We start from the raw sequence: 22,386 nt of genomic DNA, 5'->3' as shown, positions 1-22,386 counted from the left end.
TTCAGACCAGCCTGAGCAAGAGCAAGACCCCGTCTCTATGAAAAATAGAAAGAAATTGGCTGGACAACTAAAAATATATAGAAAAAATTAGCCAGGCATGGTGGCACATGCCTATTGTCCCAGCTGTCCCAGCTACTCGGGAGGCTGAGGCAGGAGGATTGCTTGAGCCCAGGAGTTTGAGGTTGCTGTGAGCTAGGCTGATGCCACGGCACTCTAGCCCGGGCAACAGAGTGAGACTCTGTCTCAAAAAAAAAAAAAATTAAAGTGCTCAGATTGATGAGAATTGATAGGTATTTTAGAAATAAAATTGATAAGAAATGGTCCTGCAGAGAGAGTTGTTCATTTTCTGCCATCCCATGGTTGCAGGTAAGGATGACATGGAGATGTGTGAGCTAAATCTCGAGGAGACTGGCCTGACTCGGAAGCGTGGCGCCGAGATCTTGCCAAGACAGTTTGAAGAAATCTGGGAGCGCTGCGGGGGCATCCAGTATCTTCAGAACGCGATTGAGAGCAGGCAGGCGAGGCCCACCTATGCGACCGCCATGCTGCAGAACCTGCTCAAGTAGATGCCGCACCCCAGCCTTAGCCCTGGGAGCCCTTGCCTTGGCACTAGGTGGGGTGTGTGCCCAGAGATTTTAACCATTCCATGATCATGTTAGAGTTACTTCTACAAAGTGACCAGATTTTGTTAATCATGGCTTTTTGTAAATTTAAGGTTAATTACGGTAGTGAATTTGGGACCTAAAACTTATCTTCCCATATCCAGCTGTAACTCTGAAACTTTCATACTTGTTACGCTTGGACAGATTCTGACATTTCTTATCCTTTGCCAACAGACTACCTTATATCCATCATAATTGTTCTCTGGGAAAAGAGAATCTTTCTAACAATTCAAAATACTTGCTTTTTAAGTATGGCATAGTACCAAAAAACTGGAGTAATGAAACCTCAGTTTAAATTTCTCACAAGAATTAGGGCATTTAAAATGATTCAGGCACTGATGTTTTGTTCTGAAAAGTGGTGTACTTTCTTTATGAACTTCTTTCAGAAATTTGTAGACATTTTCTATGAAGTAGGAAATTCTGATTTTATTTCTTCTTTGCGGTGTGTCTCAGTTTGAGTGAAGCATTTCTCTCTAAGTTCTAGAATTCTAGAAAGAGCCTTAATGTATTTGATGTATTCTGTGATAAAGGAGGTACTAATAGTATCCAGCACAGATATGTGTTCTTGCTATGAGAATGTTCTTTTTATATTCCATGGACAAATAAAGGAAATTCAGGCTGTTTAAATGCCTGAAAGTTTGCAGATAAGTTTTATTTCATTTAGAAAAGGAAATGAGTTTTAGGTGCACTGTAGCTTAAACTGGACTGAATTCAAATATTCTTTCAACTTCATCTCAGTTTTTTGTATCAGAATCTTGTCCAAGTTCTTTAATATGATTTAAGATCTTCTGCTTCAGACATCTTTCTTTTTAAAAAATTTCTAGTGTCTTTTGTGGTCTTTAAGATTTTGGTAATTGTAGAACTGTTTCATATGCTTTGTAATTCAAAAACCCTTGTATTTAGTAATTGCTTGATTCATGTAACAGATTAATTTAAAAGCTTTCTTTGTGTGCTGTTAGTTTTGATCAGATGTCAGCAGTTTTAAGCCTAATATTTATGACTTTCATATTAGGAATTTAGAGACAAAAATACATCAAGGAGTTATGTTGACTTAACTCCTAAAAGAGTCTTGTTTGTATACTAGAATAAAATTAGAAAGAAAAATTATTCTCTGCAAATTTTCCTCCCAGTTTTTAGAGACCCTAACCTTTAAAATGTAATTCCAATAATTCTTTTTTTCCTAGAAAGATTACCTCAGTTAGGAAACTATTTCCCAGCTGACTAGGTTACTGTTTGAGAGCCACAGACACTGTGTTCTTAATTGCTTCTTTCATAATGTTTGTCTTAATACAGACATATTTATTTATTATAATACTGTGCAAATGATTTTCTTGTGTTAAAGAAATTAAATGGTCCTGTCTGTGCTATTAATTGAGAATGTGAATGTGATTATCTTTTGGAAGATGCATTACTGCATAGACTCACCCACCCTTGAGTCATTTGGTCCCTGCGATTGGTGACAGAAGGTGTAGTAACTGAAATAAACAACCTGTTCTCTCTCTTCTATCTCTCGCCTTTAATTGGTGTTTTTATTTGTGTAGGATAGGAAATGATAAGCTTGGTTTCCTATCTAGCAGCAAGAAAAGTTCTTGACCAAAATTTCGTAAGCAAATGGATTTTTAATGACTTATCCCTTTAGTGCTGTTTTCAGAGTTTTATGTATCTTTTAGATATGCTAATAGTCACTAGATGGAAAATTAATCAGAGGTTAAAGTTATTCAAATGAGAACTTAACATTTTGAAGAATTTGTAAGAAATATATCACAGCAAAGCATTGTTACAAGTCTTTAATTTTTGACTCTAATGGTTAATAAAATTATAGTTAATCTTAAGCCATTTTATTTCTAATTATGTCACACAGTTGTCCTAGAACTTATCTATTTAAAATAGTCTCTGGAGTTAATTTTGGCTACCAGGAGAACTGCCCTAATTCTGATAGACTTAGAGTAACCTACATACAAGAAATGCGCATACACATAGATGCTCCTTTGCTGGAGAAACTTACGACCCTGTCAGCGTTTTAAGGGAAATAGCAGAAATGGTGTTCCAAAGGATGTTGATGCAGCTGCTTTACCTTGCTCATAATCAAACCCATACATTCTAGGTTAAAACCGTAGGAATCAAAAGTAAATTAATTCATATTTTAATCAGTCATTTTAATTGAGGTTTAAAGTTAGGAGGTTAAGCCAGTGGTACTGTATATAAAGAACTAATTTTAATACAAGTCCCTTCCGTACTGTATGCTTTACAAAGGTAGGCATACGTAAAATATTAAAAGTATAGGACAAAATGTTTTCACATTCATTTCAGTTATAATGTAATTCCTAATTCTGCTAACACAGTTGAGATGTGTTATGAGCTATGGGTACTCATTGAGAAAAGGAAGTTTTGGCCGGGTGCGGTGGCTCACACCTGTAATCCTAGCACTCTGGGAGGCCGAGGCAGGCGATTGCTTGAGGTCAGGAGTTCGAAACCAGCCTGAGCAAGAGCGAGACCCCGTCTCTACTATAAAAATAGAAAGAAATTAATTGGCCAACTAATATATATAGAAAAAATTAGCTGGGGATAGTGGCACATGCCTGTAGTCCCAGCGACTTAGGAGGCTGAGGCAGCAGGATTGCTTGAGCCCAGGAGTTTGAGGTTGCTGTGAGCTAGGCTGATGCCATGGTACTCACTCTAGCCTGGGCAACAAAGTGAGACTCTGTCTCAAAAAAAAGAAAAGGAAGTTTCTCTAATCCACATATGTTAAAAGAATACTGAGTTTTCTTAGTTGTAAAGCTGGGGAGATGGCACCTTCTCAGAGGATTATATGAAGAAGAAATAAAATAATGCACATAGCATCACAAGCCTACACAAAGACATTCTATTGTTACATTCTGCTTCTATGCATTTTTATAGGCCATTCCTTCCAGTAACATAGTGAACCCTTTTGTTTTGCAAGCAACCAAGAAAAGATCATCTTAAGTGGAAGATAGGTGGTGTTTGTGGAAGCTTAGGGAATGGAAACCCACAGGCAAGAATAATAATGAATATTTATTATTTGTAGAGCTTTATTAATTGGATATTTAAAGAAAATATCTTTATTCACAGGTTTATTACTATGGTTCTCAGGGAACCCAAATACATAGATCTTTGATTCCTTTACCTGAAATAGTTTAAGAGTACTTGGATCAGCAGGATATTCATTGAATCAGTCAGACAGTTAATATGATCTTAGGGATAGACCTCTTATGGGAAGAGGTAACAGAGATCCAGAGAGGTCAAGTAATTTAGTTCTAGACTGTGAAAATGATATAAATGCCTTTGCTCCAATTATATGTGGCCAAAAGAATGATAACAAACATGGTTTAGTAGCTCCCTGAGGATTTACAAAGAGTTGCCCCTCTGTCATTTTCATATCTTCAGAAGGTATGACAGCTTTTCCCTATTTATGATTACTAGTAACAACAAGTATTAAGAGTTTCAAAATTTCTCCTAGAAGAAATTTTCTTCTCCTAGAGGAAATATCCTTCTCCTAGAAGACTAACAAGTAGGGAGGAGAGAGAAGAGGGTATCTGAAAATGAGAATAAGGACAAATTGGGGGGAACAGTTGTAACAATAGGGAAGAGAATATCAGGGGTAGAGGAGACAGAAAGGTAGCATGCTCCTGAAGACTCTACACCCTCACGTTGAAAACACTGATAATATTTTAGGCAACAGAGGAGTCCTAGATCTTTGCTAAGTTTTAGAATGAATTATGGGTAACATAAGAGCAGAACCTATGGCTGTTAAGACTTAGATCAAGGTACACCTGGTGTATAAATTCTTAGCATACAGGGATTGCATGTATGTTTTTCCAGCCACATTGTAAAAGGTCAGCAATAGGTAGACATTCTGTACATAAGACTCATGTACAGGTGAAATAGACTTTCAGAGGTAGAGCCTATCCATGTCAGGACCACATCTTTGCATACAGTTAAGTTCAATTCAAATCAATGTATTCTTTCCCCATCACTAACCTAATACATGAAGGAAGTTTAGTTGTCTCAGAAGCTTTTCAAGAGAGAATCAGGGCCGGGCGTGGTGGCTCACGCCTATAATCCTAGCACTTTGGGAGGCCGAGGCGGGCGGATTGCTCAAGGTCAGGAGTTCGAAACCAGCCTGAGCGAGACCCCGTCTCTACCAAAAATAGAAATAAATTAATTGACCAACTAAAAATATATATAGAAAAAATTAGCCAGGCATGGTGGCGCATGCCTGTAGTCCCAGCTACTTGGGAGGCTGAGGCAGTAGGATCGCTGAGCCCCGGAGATTGAGGCTGCTGTGAGCGAGGCTGACGCCACAGCACTCACTCAAGCCTGGGCAACAAAGTGAGACTCTGTCTCAAAAAAAAAAAAAAAAAAAAAGAGAGAGAATCAGGAGAAATTAATGCACATTCAAAAGGAGAATCTTTCATCCTAATTTGTACAAATGCAGAATCTCATCTTTAAATCACAAACAGGCTTATTAATTGACCATTTTCTTCTCACTTCTAAAAATTCATTTAGCTGCAACTGTTACTTAATTTTCCTCATTTCATTAAAAATGTATGTCTAATGCTTTTCTAAAATACTGGATAATGTACTGGAAATACAAATAAATGCTTTCTATGTAGAACTTCCTCTTGCATCTTGTGCTTTTCATAGAGTTATGGGGTGTCATGAACAAAGTTGTAAATGTTGTACTTGTTGACCATGTCTCAGATGGAATAAGTTGGAGAAATCTGGGATCCTGAAGCTTCTGCAAAAAACTCAAAGTGATTGAAATTTCTTTGAATGCTGGCCCCAGACTTCTATGTGATCTCTATCCTAGGAACAGGTAGGACTGTGTGTGAGCCACTACTACTCATTTTGCCTAGATTAGTGGCAAACCAAATCTTGGCTGCCTTTCCTCAGCACTTACTGATCTGTTTTGAGAAGACACAGGATGTAAAACCTGGGGACCCAAAGAAGAGTCCTTCTCCCTAAGGCTTCAAACATAGCTGGTTTGTATAGCTACTCCATGCCCCTTGTCTGGAACCCACTGTGATCCTGGTGGATCTTCTAAGAGTGGAAGGAGACTCTGGCCGTCTTATCTCATCAGCTGGTCTCTGGCTGGTTGAAAAGACCAATCCAAAAGATGGGTGATCTGAAGGGTGAGAAGCACTTAAACCACAAAAGGGGACCCCTCCCCACACAATATAGAGTTTTTACTTCCCTTTCCCCATCAAAACTACATTCTCTATAGTAGAGCACAACTGAGATGTAGGGAGTAATAGTGATGGAACCTTTTCTTTCTTGATGGAATTTTTCATGTGCTTTTGGTAGGCCTGTCATGCTTCTATTAAGTTTGTTTTCCCTCTGAGAAGTTACAGAGATGTGGCAATGGACAGGCACACCTCCTGCCACCATTCTTTGTTCTGCAGCACCTTGTCATCATATTTTAATTTGAAGTCTTTTTCTCATATTATTGATCTTCACTTTTGGGAAGGGTTGAGATGGAAATGGTGACAGCAGCTACACATTTGTGAGACCAACAGGAATGAATTTTCAACAGTTTGTGACCCTTCCTCGTGTAGGATTACCACTTCCTCTAAAATTGTCTCCATTATTAAGAAACATTTTGTTTTTATTTTTGAAGATTACTGTTAAATGTTGCTATCAGTGTTTATTATTTTGCTATCTTCTGGCAACATTAAAATCTGCATGCTTAAAATTGCTTATTGAATCCATAAAGCAAATCCAGGAACTAGCTAGTAAAACACAGACTCATTTTATTATAAATCTAAGAATATAGTGCCTTTATTGAATTTAAGGTTTACAAATATATTTGATAATAGATGAACTGAAAGAGACACAGAAGGATTGATTTTCATCAAGTAGCATGTTAAAAGCTGATGGAACTGGGTTACATTGATGCCAATCTAGGTGTACACATACCAGAGTTAGTGTGAGGAATTAATCAATGAACTTACTATATAGAAAGACTGTGTAGAAAACAGGAATTGGTTATGTCATGTAGTACAACCTCACCTCCACCCCCAACCCCCAATATAGTGTTTTCCTTTAAAATACCTTTGTGTAGTAACAAGAAAAGTAAGATTTTTCATAGTATGTATATCTGAACCTCAGTTCCTCTTTCTTTTAGAGAATGATTCAAAAATGATTGACAATAAAACAACCTACTGTGTAGGTAGTAATTGCTTATACGAAACCAGTGTGCTTAGAAACCGAAGTCTGAAGAGAGTGTGTATAAATCAGACATTGCATTGTGGGGCATATAGAGAGACTGGGATCTCTTTGTATAAATAATCATTTTTTAAATGTACATTCTGGCATATGAAGAGCTTGCCTCCTGATATATTGTTAACCCCCAAAACAATAAGTTGCAACGTGTTACAAATGATCTGTGAGTAATATTTTAAGGGCAACTAGAAGCAAAACTGGTTTACTATCACTTTGACTAGCATCCAAGAATAGGCAAAATATGTTTCTCTGATGATGTCTGTGATTTTGATAATAAGCATTTTTTTTCCTTTAGAATTTATCAGTTATCAAGTACACGACTCCTCTATACTTGAAACATGGTGTGTACTGGTTGTCTTGACTATATGCCTGGATTCTGAGGACCAGTGAATAGACCCCCCTGTTTTCAGAACATTGACAGAGTGGATACAATTTTCCTGGAGAAAGCAAATCATCTCTCTTGGGATTGCTTAAGTGATAATTTGTGCATTTTCAGTTGTTAGTTTCCTTCCCAATCTTGATGGTTTAATTCTTCATATCCCACAGTCAGTAATTCAGAATGTCTTTTCCTGGTTACCTAAAAAAGAAATAGTGTTAAGAACTTAAGAAATGCTACCCAAGGTCAAACCAACGGTTCACTCCAATATTACCTCCACTGGAGGAGAGGATATGCTGGCCATTTGGAATATTTCCTTTGAAAGGCTAAAGAGGCCCTCCAAATATTCTTAGCTTCATAACCTACTAGAAATCTATTCCAACTCATATTAAACCTATTTAGATTCTGAGGCTGATCCATCTCTTGGAGCAGGGGTGGCACATAGTCTGTGAATGAGTCACCCTATTCCCTCCCAGCCATACATTATTAATCTGTTACAGCACTCTTCCTCATGGAACTGAAATGTGTCCTGAATCTCTGTCGCCACCGCAATCTACAGGGCCACGTATGAGCAGCATTGGTATTTAATGTCTGTCATTCCTGCCATGAAGTAAGATCTGGTTCTTCAAGTTTATTTGCTACTACTTGAAACTTATCACTTCCTTTTATTCATTTGAAATGTCCTTAGTTCTATCTGGTACTTCAAGATTTAGTTGGTATGTCCTTCATCCTGGACATTTTATCAATATCATATCCTGTGTCTTATTGCCACTTTATGGCCCTATTCTGAACTTTTTCTGTTTTTCCAATTTTATCGGTTTCAAGAAATTAAAGTGGCACACATTCCAAATGTGTACTTGGATACATAAAATTATGATTAGCATTTGGTGTGATTGTCCCAGTATCCCTGATTGTATGTTGATTATGATAACTTTTTCAGGTGTAAGCTTTGAGGCATTTGTTTTCACCCAGTGGTATAGATCTGGCTGATTATCCATTGTTACCATCAAAGACTGTAATTTTTGAAAATAGTTAACTTTAGGCTAAAAGTCATCCAAGGCATTTTCCCCAAAGTTTTTTATATATATATATATATATATATATATATATATATATATATATATATATATATATATGTAAAAAATAGTCTATGTAAGCTATATATAATCTGGTTAAAGACAAATCATTTTCCTTCATAAAACAAAATTATTTTAGTAAAATTAGTTGATTAAATGAATATCTTAAAACAGACATCTAGGACACCAGAAGAAACATTTATCTTAAAATAAACTTTTAGGAATTTTTGAAGTTATTCACTGCTTACAAATCATGTCTCTTCTACATATTTTTCTACATATTTTTGGTTTAGCTGATTATTTTAAATCAAAAGATATTTTTAAATTAAATAAAATTATTCAATGCCAGGACTGTAAATTATTATTGTAAAATTTCAACCTTGTTGAAATGCATTTGATAAATCACATGTATACTTTTATAAGAAAAGATTGAAAATATCATAAAATATTTGGATTTTTTTTTTTTTTTTTTTTTTTGAGACAGAGTCTCACTCTGTTGCCTGGGCTAGAGGGCCATAGCTCACTACAACCTCAAACTCCTAGGCTCAAGTGATGCTCCTGTCTCAGCCTCCCAAATAGCTGGGACTATAGGTGCGTGTACCAGGCCCTGCCAATTTTTCTATTCTTCATAGATTGGAGTCTCACTTTTGCTCAGGCAGGTCTTGAACTCCTGACCTTGAGCAATCCTCCTGCTTTGGCCTCTCAAAGTGCTAGGATTACAGGTGTGAGCCACCACCCCTGGCCTTGAATTGCTGTTGTTATTCTGTTGTTTTGTCTACACATTTCAGTTAACTCTAGCCTTCTGTACCTATCCTTCTTTCACAAGGAAATTTTTTTTTTTTTTTTTTTTTTTTTTTTGAGACAGAGTCTCACTTGTTGCCCAGGCTAGAGTGAGTGCCGTGGCGTCAGCCTGGCTCACAGCAACCTCAAACTCCTGGGCTCAGCGATCCTACTGCCTCAGCCTCCCGAGTAGCTGGGACTACAGGCATGCGCCACCATGCCCGGCTAATTTTTTGTATATATTTTTTTAGTTGGTCAATTAATTTCTTTCTATTTTTGGTAGAGACGGGGTCTCGCTCAGGCTGGTTTCGAACTCCTGACCTTGAGCAATCCACCCGCCTCAGCCTCCCAAAGTGCTAGGATTACAGGCGTGAGCCACCGCGCCCGGCTCACAAGGAAATATTTTTTTCTCTCCTTAAAACAGTAAATTAAAAAGCTGGCAAATAAAGGAAAAGTGCTTTACTTATTTCTATATAAAACAAGAGTCAGGTACAGAAATGTTTTAAATTTCCTTCAAAATTCAAATTCAGTAATTAAAACCAACATATAAAAGGATGAATTTACCTTGTTACTTTGTTGACGTTGGAACTTTTTAACATGGGCTTTGTATGCTTGATTGTTAGAGTGATTTGGTGACCTACAAAAGAAAGCAAAAATATGATACCTATTTCCTGGGCTTATCAACAGCTTTCTACAATTTTAGTTTTAAAATTATGACAAGTGAAAATGGATAGCATATTTTTGCAGAGTCTTCTGTTTGAGTTGCAGGAAGTATGCTTCTGCATTCCCCCTGAGTTTTGCCTTTCAGTTGCGTTAATATTTCTTAGGCAGTGGTCTCAGAAGGATTGAAGGAAGCTCATGGGAAAGATGAGGGATAAGTTGATCTTGCAAAAAGTGGAGTTGTTTTTCAAGTTTGGTTCTGAGCTGTGGTGCCTGAAAAACAACGCTATAATAGGATTCTGTTCATAAACTTTAAACCACAGTAAGGTATCAACCTTACTCCATTTAGACTGTCTATTATTATAAAGACAGAGAATAAATATTCATGAAGATGTGGAGAAAAGGGGATAGTGTGTAAACAGTGCTTGTGGGAATGTAAATTAGTACAACCATTATGGAAAACAGTATGTATGTTCTTCAAAAAATTCAAAATAGAACTACCATATGATCCAGCAGTCCCACTATGGGTATATATCCAAAGGAAATGAAATCAGTACATCAAAGTGATATTTGCACTCCCATGTATGTTGCAGCACCATTCATAATACTCAAGCTGTAGAATCAACGCAAGTGTCCATCAACAGATGAATGGATAAAGAAAATGTGTGATATATACACAACGGAATACAAACCAGCCATAAAAATGAATGAAATCATGTCATTTGTGACAACATAGATCAACCTGGAAAACACTATGTGAAGTGAAATTAGCCAGGCTCAGAAAGACACATACCATACTCATATGCAGAGTCTAAAAAGTTGATCTCATAGAAAATAGAATTGTGGTTACCAGAGCCGGGGGGTGGGGGGGTGGGGGGAGGAGGATGAGGGGGGGCAAATGGGGAGAGATTAGTTAATAGGTACAAAGCTACAATTAAGCAGGAGGAATAAGTTCTAATGTCCTCTCCTACAGTAGGGTGACTATAGTTAACAATAATGTGTGTTTCAAAATAGCTACAAAAGAGGATTTTGAATGTTCTTACTAGAAAGAAATAATAACTTTGAGGCATTCTAAATTATCCTGATTTTTATCATTACACAATGTATACATGTATCAAAACATCACAATGGGCCAGGCGCAGTGGCTCACGCCTGTAATCCTAGCACTCTGGAAGGCCCAGGCAGGCAGATTGCTCGAGGTCAGGAGTTCGAAACCAGCCTGAGCAAGAGCGAGACCCCGTCTCTACTATAAAAATAGAAAGAAATTAATTGGCCAACTAATATATATAGAAAAAATTAGCCAGGCATGGTGGCGCATGCCTGTAGTCCCAGCTACTCGGGAGGCTGAGACAGCAGGATTGCTTGAGCCCAGGAGTTTGAGGTTGCTGTGAGTGAGGCTGATGCCACAGCACTCACTCTAGCCTGGGCAACAAAGCGAGATTCTGTCTCAAAAAAAAAAAAACATCACAATGTATCCCATAAATATATATATTATGTGTCAATTAAATTTTTTAAAAATGCAAATGCATTTTTAAATTTGATATATATTATTTCCAGAATTTTCTATGTAGATATTTTATAATTTCTGTTGATAAGTGTATACACATTTTGTACTTCATGTTTTTCCTCTTTACATTACAAAACAGGTCTACTATTTGGGGGATACCTTTCTATACATGTTTCCCTATCAGTAGACTATTTGCTTTCTCCCAACATTCTATTTATTACAGTTTCAGGGAAAGGGGGAAGGAGGGAAACTCCTGTCTCATTCCCAGTGCTTGATGGGAAAAAGGCAGAGGAGAGGGGAGAGGGATAGTTTAAGGAGGTTGAGGAACAAGTTTCTTTTTTTCCCTCCCACCCACTAAGGCAGCATTTTTGGTTCCTGTATTCACCCTGTTTGGGAGATATGGAGGCGGGAAGGGGCAGGTGGCTGGGATCAGAACTCAGAGATCACAGGTGAGGGCAATATGGGATTAGAAACTTTCCAAAGAACCTGGTGAGACCCAGAAAGCCGCACTCACTGTATATTCCAAGGGAACTGTGTTCAAATTAGTGATTTGAACACAGTTGATTGCTCAAATTATTAATCAGATGAAGTTGTGAGAACTGGATTAGACTATATTAAACTCCATCCCTGTCCCCCAACGTTCTCACTATTCAGTGGAGAAAGCTTTAAAGGGAATTAGTTAATAGTTATCTGGAGAGAAAAAATTGACCTACTTTCCCCATCTAAGGTGGCACGTACATGAGCTTGTGACCTTGCTGTTGTTGTAACAAGTACTTCCATATTATTAAAATATCCTCATAAATGTCACTTTGTACCATCTAATCTGGCCCCTATATTTAGAAATGATTTTCATTATTATCAATAATGTCACAGAGAACACATTAGGCCTATTAAGTTAAAGGACAAAAGTGTAAATTTTTAGATCTGAAGAGAAAAAAGTCATAAATAATTAACTGTTAGATCTAGATTTGCATTTTCTGTATATGTGTAATGATAATTGTGATTAATAAAAGTCAAGCTCATTACGCCGAAAAGGCAAGTTCTGAGTAAGTTAATAGGACAACAGAATCTATATAGAGAACATCCAAAATGGAGGAAAATGAAAAACATGTGGAGTGTAGTCATACATATTGAGTGGAGGAAAAGAATAGAATGGGAATGTAATGCACGACAGTGACTTCACAGTAGAATGGCAGACAACTGAATCAACTGATTCAGTTGCTCTTCGTGTGTCAATGGACTAATCTTCTCAGTAAGGCACTTGCCCTCGGTATCATTTTCCCATCTCTTCACTTTCAGGCAGGGCAACACAAATGCAGCCAAGTTTATAGTTCTTTAGAGAATGCTGTTTTCAAAGTTACAACGCTTAGTGTTCCAACAGATTTGCTTCTGAGTTTAGGTTTAAGTGTCAGGTAGGGAATCTCAGTTTTTCCTCACCGGGCTGCCCTTTGTTGATACAAACAGCTCCAATATGCTAGTAGCTGAACAGTTTACACCGAGGGGTATCTAATTTATTCCTTCCCTATACTCATGAATTTATTCCTATTATCTCCATTATATAAATGAGAAATTTGAAGTTTAAAGGAGAGGTAGGGAAATATGGCTCAAAGTCACACCTAGTTAGGGGCAGAGCTTTTTTTTTTTTTTTTTTTTTTTTGAGACAGAGTCTCGCTTTGTTGTCCAGGCTAGAGTGAGTGCCGTGGCGTCAGCCTAGCTCACAGCAACCTCAAACTCCTGGGCTTGAGTGATCCTTCTGCCTCAGCCTCCCGAGTAGCTGGGACTACAGGCATGCGCCACCATGCCCGGCTAATTTTTTATATATATATCAGTTGGCCAATTAATTTCTTTCTATTTATAGTAGAGACGGGGTCTCGCTCTTGCTCAGGCTGGTTTTGAACTCCTGACCTTGAGCAATCCACCCGCCTCGGCCTCCCAAGAGCTAGGATTACAGGCGTGAGCCACAGCGCCCGGCCAGGGGGAGAGCTTTTAACTTGAACTTGGGTCTAACTTTAAAGCCTCTAATTTTAACTGGAGTCTAACCTGTGGTTGATTAGGTTTTAATTTGTCAGCTGATCCTCATAGAAGCAAACTGTCTTCACACAAGTGACAGCATCTTGTGAGGAACTGAAATAACTGAGAGGAGACGGATCTTTGGAGGCACCTTCAGAGCACCACCGAGCTCCTGTTTCTTCTCCACTGAGAGTCTGTCTCAAGTATTTAGCTCCTGAGGCCAACAGGGGTTTGGCCTCATGCTGAAGATTTGGGGGGGAGGGGCTTAATACTTAACATATAAAAAAGAACATTTAGTCAGGCAACTGAAAAGGGCAGAATTAGGGTGGTATGGGGATGTCTCTGTTTCTCCTGAAAAGAAATTGAGAATCTTTCCTTCCCTCCCCACTTCCCTTCCTCCCTATCTTCCTCCCTAGTCTTCATTGATGGTTTACAGTCAGTTACAGATCCAACTCCTTGTACTACTCTTTCCTCCTTCTCACTACTGCGGTTGATTAGTCTAAAAAAAAAACAGTTATGTGTATCTACTATTCCACATGTTTACTATGTAGTTACTTACATAATAGACTGAACCATACAAAACTGCCAATATTTGATGATTTGTGACTGACAAAATGGCAATACCATATGGTCAAACCTAATATAAGTACATAGTTTTGTTATTAATTTATTGCATGTACAGGATCTATTATACTGCAGTTTGCTTTCTCACTTAATATGTCTTGTTTTTTTCCCCCCCTATGGCAGCTCCAGGAGAGCCATATTATTGCTTTTAGCTGCTGTGTTCCATAGTGAGTAATATTAATATATTACACTCTAGATTATTTTTAACTGTTTCCCTATTGATGGGCTATATAATTGTTTCATGATTCAAAGGATTGACGCTGTGAACATTTTTGTGCACACATCTTAGTGCACAGGTGCAGCTATTTTTGTAGGATTAATTGTTTAAAAGTAGAGTACCTCAGTCAAATTTAAAATTTTATACTATAGATATTAACACATTTCTCTTGAAAAAAGTCTTTTCCAATTTGTACATCCACCAGTAATGGTTGATGGAACTAGTTTTCCTCTGTGTTACCCACACTGAATATCATCAACCTTCTTTTGCCAAACTCTCAAGCAACAAATGTTATCTCCTTATTATTTGGGGGCTTCCCTGAGTTATAGTGAGATTGAGCATATCTACATTTTGTTGATCACTTGGGTTTCTTCTATGAATTGCGCTTCTGTATTTTTTGCTCATTCTCGTAGTAGGATGTTTGTCTTTATTGAAACATAGGCACTATTATTATTATAGATGTTCATCCTTTGTCAGTAATAGAAGTTGTATTATATAGAAACCTTCCTGTTTCCTGTTTGTTCATAAGGCCACCTACACCCTGAAGTCTGGTTCATGAATAGAAAGCCAATTATGTCTTGCCTCCTTTGCTTCCTCCTAAAGATCTTCTTTTGGCTGGGCATGGTGGCTCATGCTGTAATCCTAGCACTCTGGGAGGCCAAGACAAGAGGATTGCTTAAGGCCAGAAGTTCAAGACTAGCCTGGGCAAGATCAAAACCCCAATCTCTACAAAAAATAGAAAAATTAGATGGTCATGGTGGCACATGCCTGTAGTCCCAGCTATTAAGGAGGCTGAGGCAGGAGAATTGCTTGAGCCCAGGAGTTTGAGGTTGCAGTGAGCTATGATAAGGCCACTGCACCCTAGCCCAGGTGACAGAGCAAGACTCTGTCTCAAAAACACACACACACACACAAACACAAAAAACACGATCTCTTAAACTAGCTGTCTGTGTCTGGAAATAAAGAACTGATTAAACACATTATAACACATCTAGAGAATGAACTAATATGTAATCATTAAAAATGATGCTACAGAAAATATTCCATGACATAGGGAAATGTTCAAAGCTAGAAAAGCTGACTACAAAACAAGAAGTTGGTCTGAGTCTATTGTGCTTTAGAAAATTCTATATAAATCAATTCTGTATAAACATGGACACCAAAAGATAACAGTTAATGTGATGAATTGAATAGGATTTTTTCCTTCTTTCTCATAATCTATATTTTCTAGCTTTCTTATGGCGAAAACTACTATGTTTGCACACAGGTGGAAAAAATCAAATTTTATTCTCCCCCCATTAAGGTAACAGACTAGGTAGTCTCTCTTTGAAAGCTGATATGGGTTCATTCTTCCTCTCCTATTGTTCTTAAGGAAATGCTGCTGAAAAGCCTAGAGCAGGCTCTCAAAGTGTGGTCCTTGGACCTGCAGCATCAGCTCACCTGAGCCCTACCCAGACCTACTGAATTGGAGACAGAGCATGGCAGGGCCCAGCTATGTTGTTTTAACAAGCCCTCTTCTGGGTGATTCTGATGCTCACTGAAGTTTGAGAACCATGGGTTTAAAGAAGCATATGAATTTATTCTGATGATGCGTTTCTCAGAAGCACAAGTAATGAACATTTGGGGTCTGTGAAGTCAGAGTGCCCGACCTACCTGCATGGAGCTCCTTTTCCCTGGATGACCTCACATTCCTCTGTGCCAGGGGCACACAGGCCTGGGGCCAGGCGTTCCCGGAGCCCCTGGTTCTCATACCCCGGTCTGCAGCGACACTCCGCTTCCCCGGTCCACTCATTCTTTACACACTGGGCAAATTCACCACAGGCCAGGAATTTGCAGGGATCTGCTTGATCAGCTGTAAGAGATGGGGCAGATTTTAAAGAATGCATGGATACCTAAGCAGTGAAACTGGAAGCTGTCGAAGGCAAGAGACCAAGTACATTTACCGTAGCCCCATTTTGGAGTGGGTTACATGGTAGTGATATCAGACAGGAGTGAAAAGAAAACCACATGCTGTATCTTTGAAGAAAAATATGGGTCTATAGACACAAGTGATATATTTAGTTCTAAATGCAATTATGGGCCAGCATGGGGGTTCACGCCTATAATCCTAGCACTCTGGGAGACCAAGGCAGGAGGATCGTTTGAGCTCAGGAGTTCAAGACCAGCCTGAGCAAGAGCGAGACCCCATCTCTACTAAAAAAATAGAAAGAAATAAGCTGGACAACTTAAAAAAAAAATATATATATATATATTAGCTGGGCATGGTGGCACATGCCTGTAGTCCTAGCTACTCAGGAGGCTGAGGCAGAACGATTGCTTGAGCCCAGGAGTTTGAAGTTGCTGTGAGCTATGATGATGCCACGGCACTCCAGCCCAGGCAACAGAATGAGACTGCATCTCAAAAAAATAAAAAAATAAATGCAATTATGTGCAAACTTTAGTGTGCCTCACAATCACATGGAGGCCTTGTTAAAACAGATTCCTGAGGCCCACCCTCGTTGTTCCTGATGCAGGAGGAATGGGGTCTGAGAATTTGTATTTCTAAACAGATTCTCAGTGATGTTGATGCATCTGATCCATGAACACATTTTGTTAACCACAGCATTAGAGAATTAAGATTTTTTTTGTTAGTATTTTTTTTTAAGTAAGCATTTATGAAGTAGGAAAGTAGTCAGTCATTTATGTGGACAATATTGAAAACTCAGGATGATTTCCTAATTAAAAAAAAAATTTCCTCTTAGTCTGTTGCTAAGGTCCTAATGTTAGAGATTCATTCTTTTGGATTAACTGTTTCTTCCCTATTGAAAAGTACATAGATTCTCTTCTTTCTTGTCATTAATTGTTCTATTTTACTCTATTCTTAATCCTATATGGTTGTCTCAGATTCTTTGGGAAGTAGATTAGAAATCAAGAAAATCTCAGACTATTTAGCTCTGGAAGGCCAGTGGCCCCTGTGTGCCCTTCCTTGTCCTTGTAGAGCTGAGCACATTCAGCTCTCAGCAGAGAAGCAAATGGTCGGAGTCCCCAAGTGCTAATGGCAAAACCAGCACAGGCCTCTTGTCATCAGACCATTGTTCTTTCTGCTCTGGGATGGTTTCCTGTTTAATCACATCAGCCATTTACTCTTCAGATTATTCTTGTAATAAGCACCTATTATGTGCAAGGAACTAGGGACTAGCCAACCATATATGAAACCATTTTTCTAAAAACTTTAGGGGAAGTAAGAAATGTATACAGATAATTCTATACAAGAAGCCCCCAAACTTGTCCAGTATAAGAGCTCTAAGTTCTAAAGAAGATAAATTTAGAGAGATCATGGAGGGGATTGCTTTGAACTGAGCATTTAACCACTTCTGTAAGGCGTTCACCGGCCGTGAAACCTTGCCCACAGCCGGCACTCATGGTCCGCACCATAGTTTGTGCGGTGCATTGACGACGAATCCGTTTTGCTCCTGTGTGATGAGGAAAACTTGAAAGCACTGAAAGCTTGTTTTACTTTACAGGCAGCTTTTCTTGTCATGTAAATATCAGAATAGGTAACATATACATATATGTTTTCATTACGTCATTTTTAAATGTTCACAATTTTATTTTGAGAAATGAAAAATTAGAAAAGTCATATCATGGCTGTTGGCTAAAGTCACTGTGCGTGTTCATCTGTGGCTGTTGACTATAGTCGACGCTCGTACCAAAGTGGTTACAGTGGACTGCATTTGTACATGCAAACACTGGGAAAGGCATTCCAACTGGAGACAGCAGCGTGAGCAGAGGCACAGAAGTGGGAAAACAACAGAAACATGAAGAGACATCAGGGCAAACCCAGTTAGAAGGAGCAGAGACTTGTGGGTGGGAAGGAAGGGAACTAAGTGAGACTGGAAAGGTAAGTTAAGGCCAATCTCTGAATGCCATGCTAAGGAATTTGGACTTTACAGGCAAGTGGGAGCCACAGAGAATTTTTGAGCAAAGGAAGGGTATGATCAGAATTGTGCTTTAGCAGATGTGTAAATAGAACTTAGAATTTTTAGAAAGAAGATGACTACAGAGATCATCTGTTCTAGTATTTCCCAAGTGGGAACATTTGCTGAACTCTAATTCAGCAGGATTGGATAAGTTTTATAATAAAAAGTTCAGTTGCTAAATAGGTTTTTAAAAATGATGTATAAAATAAATATAACAGATTTCTTCTCTCTCTTTCCCTTGCCTTCTTTCTCCCTCCAACCCCATCCCCTTCTCTTTTTACTTTCAAACCTTTTAGGGTCATTAATAAGTTGATGTCTATTGTGAATCTTCAAGCAGAGAAAGTAGCCAGCTGCTTTGCCAAATATACTAACCACAGAAATTCTTGTGTGAGGGTGGGTGGACTTTCAAGGAAATGCTTTTGTTCACTGTTCTGATCCAGCGCCTCCTTGTGGCGGAAGATGTTAAAGTGAGGGAGGTCGGTGTGACCAGCATACATGTTTGGGCAAGAGCAGGTCCTTGAAAAACACATTTTGGGGTCTCCCAGCAAGGTAGGTCTGCCAAGACACAACTTATGTGAAGTTGTGTTTTCTGCCACTTGTGGATCCCTTTTGGACCATCAGGCCTGGATAGTGTGAACCGGCTTTCCCTGCCTCACAGTTCCCAAAGCTGGCATGTTAGTTGAGGGATCCTTGTCACCGTTTAGGAACTAACTCAAATTTTCATTGACAACCCAGGTGATTTCATGTCCAGGGCCTGGTTTAGTAAATAACAGCCGTCAGCAACTTTACACTCACAATTCTAGTCTTGAAAACAGAAGCTGAGAGGGAATAGTCAGAAGTTCCATTTCCTTCTCCCTGCAGTGGAGAAATATATTTAACTTGGAAAGCTGATGAATGCACGGATTCTGTGACTGAGGAATAATAGGAAATGTGTGATAACCAAAAGAGTCTCTCCGTGAAAGTATATATTTATATTTTACCATCATTTCCTTTAGTCCAGCCAGGAATAGTCTATGTATCAGTAAAGCTGCATAGAACACAGGAAGGCATCACTGGAGAAATGAATTTATCCAAATGTGGGGGTCCTGAATTGTGTATATTTGAAGAATAAATGCAACCAGTTAATAAAATACTTGCTTTCCCCATGTTATTTATTTAGGACCAGTCTACAGAGAAGAAGTAGGAAACTTTCAATCACCGAGCTTACGTTTTGTTTGCTGTGTATGCCTTCATGGGTTTCTAAGACAACTTTCATTCATTCAACAAATACCAACGTAATCTTTCAAAACCTTTCAGCACTAAGAATTTCAGACTAGCTCATTGTTTTAGATTTTTATTTTATCCATGTTTAAAATTTTACATTTCGGATAGAATTTTAGAGCTAGGAGGTATTTTAGAGACTTTCTAGACTAATTTGTCCACTTTACAGATGAGTAAAGTGAGCAAATTAGAGCTGAGGGCCAGCAAAGCTGATTGTGGCCCATGTTATGCCTCTTTGTGTCAAGTCCCCTGACGGGTCTCACTCCTATCTGTGAGAAGTTCCAGGAAAGGGAAGAGCCCCAAGGGAGAACTGTTGGACCGTCTCCTAATATGGCAAGTGAAGGCAATTGCAGATAAAGTCAAAACAGAAGAGACCATATTTACAACATTAATTTGTGAAGCAACTCTTATTACCCTAAAAATATTTCCCGTCTGTATTTTGATGACCCTCTATATTTAAATGTCATTTTTCAAGGGGCAACTGAAACTTTGGGCTTTAGGCAAAGACTGAGAATTGGATGTGTGTTGATTCTGGGGAGGAAGAGCCACGAAAGAGATAGAAGAAAAAAGACTGGTTCTATTAATATGATGAATGGAAGTTTAACTTGCAGGACTTTCTTAAGCAAAGCTTTCCCGATGTGGTTATCATTTTCTTTCTCTGTCATATCCCAAAGACTTTTCTCCTTAGAATGATGGACTCATTCCTGGGTAGGCCATACAATTATTTGTCTCTTCCTTGACACGTCCCCAAGCATTTGTACAAAACAAATTAGTCGGAACTTCCGACTTTTTGCTGTTGATTTGCTCAATAATAATCTACACATTATGTAGACTTGTGATCAACAAATTTGAAAGGAAAAAAGGTGCCATTTTCTAGGAGAATATTTTCAAGTCATAATCAAAATTGTTAGTGGATCTGAGGAAGTGAAATCCTCACGATTGGTGTGTAGACTAATTGGTCTATGATTGCTTTAGCTTCCTGGATTTGCTTAAATCCCCTTTTGATTATTGTTTATTTGATTATTGTTATGGTTTGATTATTGTTATGGTTGACACTATAGAGAGGTTTCACCATGAGCCTGTATGGGCCACATTCAATAAATACCTAGTATGGTTTAGGGTATCCTCTGGGCTTATTATAATTGTTTGCTGACAAAATAACTTAATTTTCTGTTCTTCATCCATGTGGATAGCTCTTCTGCAGAGCAGATTTGAAATCTCTCCACAGAAGCAGCTCAGGGCACTTGGCTTGGCGAGTCAGACAGTGTCAGTAGCTTCTAGTTAGCAGTTGGTGGAAAAGGTCCATGTCCATTCTGGCACCTACAGGTCCTGGCCTGGTCCTCAGCATCCCATGTGGTTTCTGGCTGTGGTCAGAGCACACATGTCATTCCATTTCAGGCCTTGTACCTGAAGTATCCCCAGGAGGGACCATGAGCCTGAATCTCCAGCTTCACCAGGAGTAGAAAGGGCAATTATTTATAGAGACAGGGAGCTTGCCTTTACCAACGGCCATTATGTGTTTGGCACTGTGCCAGTTTAAATATGTGTCTCCATTAACATTCACAACCACCTTCCAAATCCATAGAGATATTTCTTTTTTGTTGTTGTTGTTGAGACAGAGTCTCACTCTCTTCCCCAGGCTAGAGTAAGTGCCGTGGCGTCAGCCTAGCTCACAGCAACCTCAAACTCCTGGGCTCAAGCGATCCTCCTGCCTCAGCCTCCCGAGTAGCTGGGACTGCAGGCATGTGCCACCATGCCCGGCTAATTTTTTCTATATATTTTTTTAGTTGTCCAATTAATTTCTTTCTATTTTTAGTAGAGACGGGGGAGGGGGGTGTCTCGCTCTCGCTCAGGCTGGTTTCGAACTCCTGACCTCGGGTGATCCTCCCAGCTCAGCCTCCCAGAGTGCTAGGATTACAGGCGTGAGCCACTGCGCCCGGCCCAGTATTTCTGACATAATTTTCGTAGGCGAGAAAATTGAAGCCCATTTTAGCTAGTAAGTAGGACCCAAGATTAACATTCATACCTGTCTGTTTACAATGGTTGGCTTTTTACATCGTTCTAGTGGTTTTCAAGTAAGGGGTTTCCAGGAGACACCTCAGGGCTCCAAGGGGCTAATAGGGGATGGGGGAAAGTGAGGTCCCCTCCACACCAGCATCTCCACTTTGATCAGCTGACAGATCAGGCGTCTATGAATGCTTTCCTTTGAATAACTAAACAAAAGCTCAAAACCATTGTCTGCCACCACCCTTTCACGAGAGACAGAGGCAGAGTGTTTCTTGTGGAAAGTACAGTCTTGACAGTACAGTGGCTCCAAATCATTTTTTCTGGTGTTCAAATGTGACAGCCATGAACATGGTTTGAAATATGCGAGCTGCCATGTAGGGCTTGGAAATATTTGTATCATTCTGAGATTTTCAGTGTAAGTGCATTTTATCTATCAGTTTCTCCCCTGGATTTGCTTATATAATGTCTACTTTATGCATTCCAAAGGACCTGAAAAGCATTCCCAATTGGCTGACTGAGGAAGGATGTCTCTCAGCTCTTCATCATGTGATCAAAAAGCATTTAAATCAATGTCCCCTGCCTGCAGGGAACACTTTGAGGCGTTTTACAGTTAAAGTTAAAAAGATTATGGTCCTGTCATCAAGAAGTTTATAAATTCCTGGAGGTCATAGGTCCCTGATGGTATAAGTCTGTCTCTTTTTCAAACTGCCTGTTTCTGATGCCAAATGCACTTATGGCTGTCAGGCCCGAAACTAGGGCCGGCAGGTCTTCCAGGCCTCTGAGCGAGGATTTCAGACTCACATTTCTCCAACTCAAGTTCATGCCCCACTCCCCACCCCCACATTGTCCCCACGCGCTTGCCCCAAGCCCTAGTGGCTGGGTACTGATTGCCTTTCTCTCCCTAACCTTTATCATTTCATCATCTCCTCCTCTGGCAGCTGTCACCATCTCACTCAACGTGTTGGACAGAAAGCGAGACATCTCCTCTGATTGGGTCCTGTCCAA

The 22,386-nt window shown here is 39.1% G+C and overlaps 2 protein-coding genes across 8 annotated transcripts in view; one reads left to right on the top strand and one right to left on the bottom strand.

Moving 5' to 3' along the window:
• Positions 1-5,057, top strand: part of MYO6 (myosin VI) — a 146,156-nt gene extending 141,099 nt beyond the window's left edge. For all 6 annotated transcript variants that reach the window (XM_012743150.3, XM_012743149.3, XM_012743148.3 and 3 more), the window contains one exon: positions 367-5,057. In XM_012743150.3, the coding sequence (XP_012598604.1) occupies positions 367-566 (200 nt within the window). In that variant the 3' untranslated portion in view covers positions 567-5,057. The remainder of the gene's footprint in view (positions 1-366) is intronic.
• A 2,293-nt stretch (positions 5,058-7,350) lies between these two features.
• IMPG1 (interphotoreceptor matrix proteoglycan 1) overlaps positions 7,351-22,386 on the bottom strand; it is a 130,583-nt gene continuing 115,547 nt past the window's right edge. For both annotated transcript variants that reach the window (XM_076003175.1, XM_076003176.1), the window contains 3 exons: positions 15,809-16,007; positions 9,702-9,774; positions 7,351-7,482 (listed from right to left, as the gene is read on the bottom strand). In XM_076003175.1, the coding sequence (XP_075859290.1) occupies positions 7,405-7,482; positions 9,702-9,774; positions 15,809-16,007 (350 nt within the window). In that variant the 3' untranslated portion in view covers positions 7,351-7,404. The remainder of the gene's footprint in view (positions 7,483-9,701; positions 9,775-15,808; positions 16,008-22,386) is intronic.

Source organism: Microcebus murinus, chromosome 5 (genome assembly GCF_040939455.1).
Source record: "Microcebus murinus isolate Inina chromosome 5, M.murinus_Inina_mat1.0, whole genome shotgun sequence".
In the NCBI taxonomy this organism is placed as follows: Eukaryota; Metazoa; Chordata; class Mammalia; order Primates; family Cheirogaleidae; genus Microcebus; species Microcebus murinus.
Note: the sequence above shows the minus strand (reverse complement) of the source record. Positions and strands in the feature narration are given on the sequence as shown.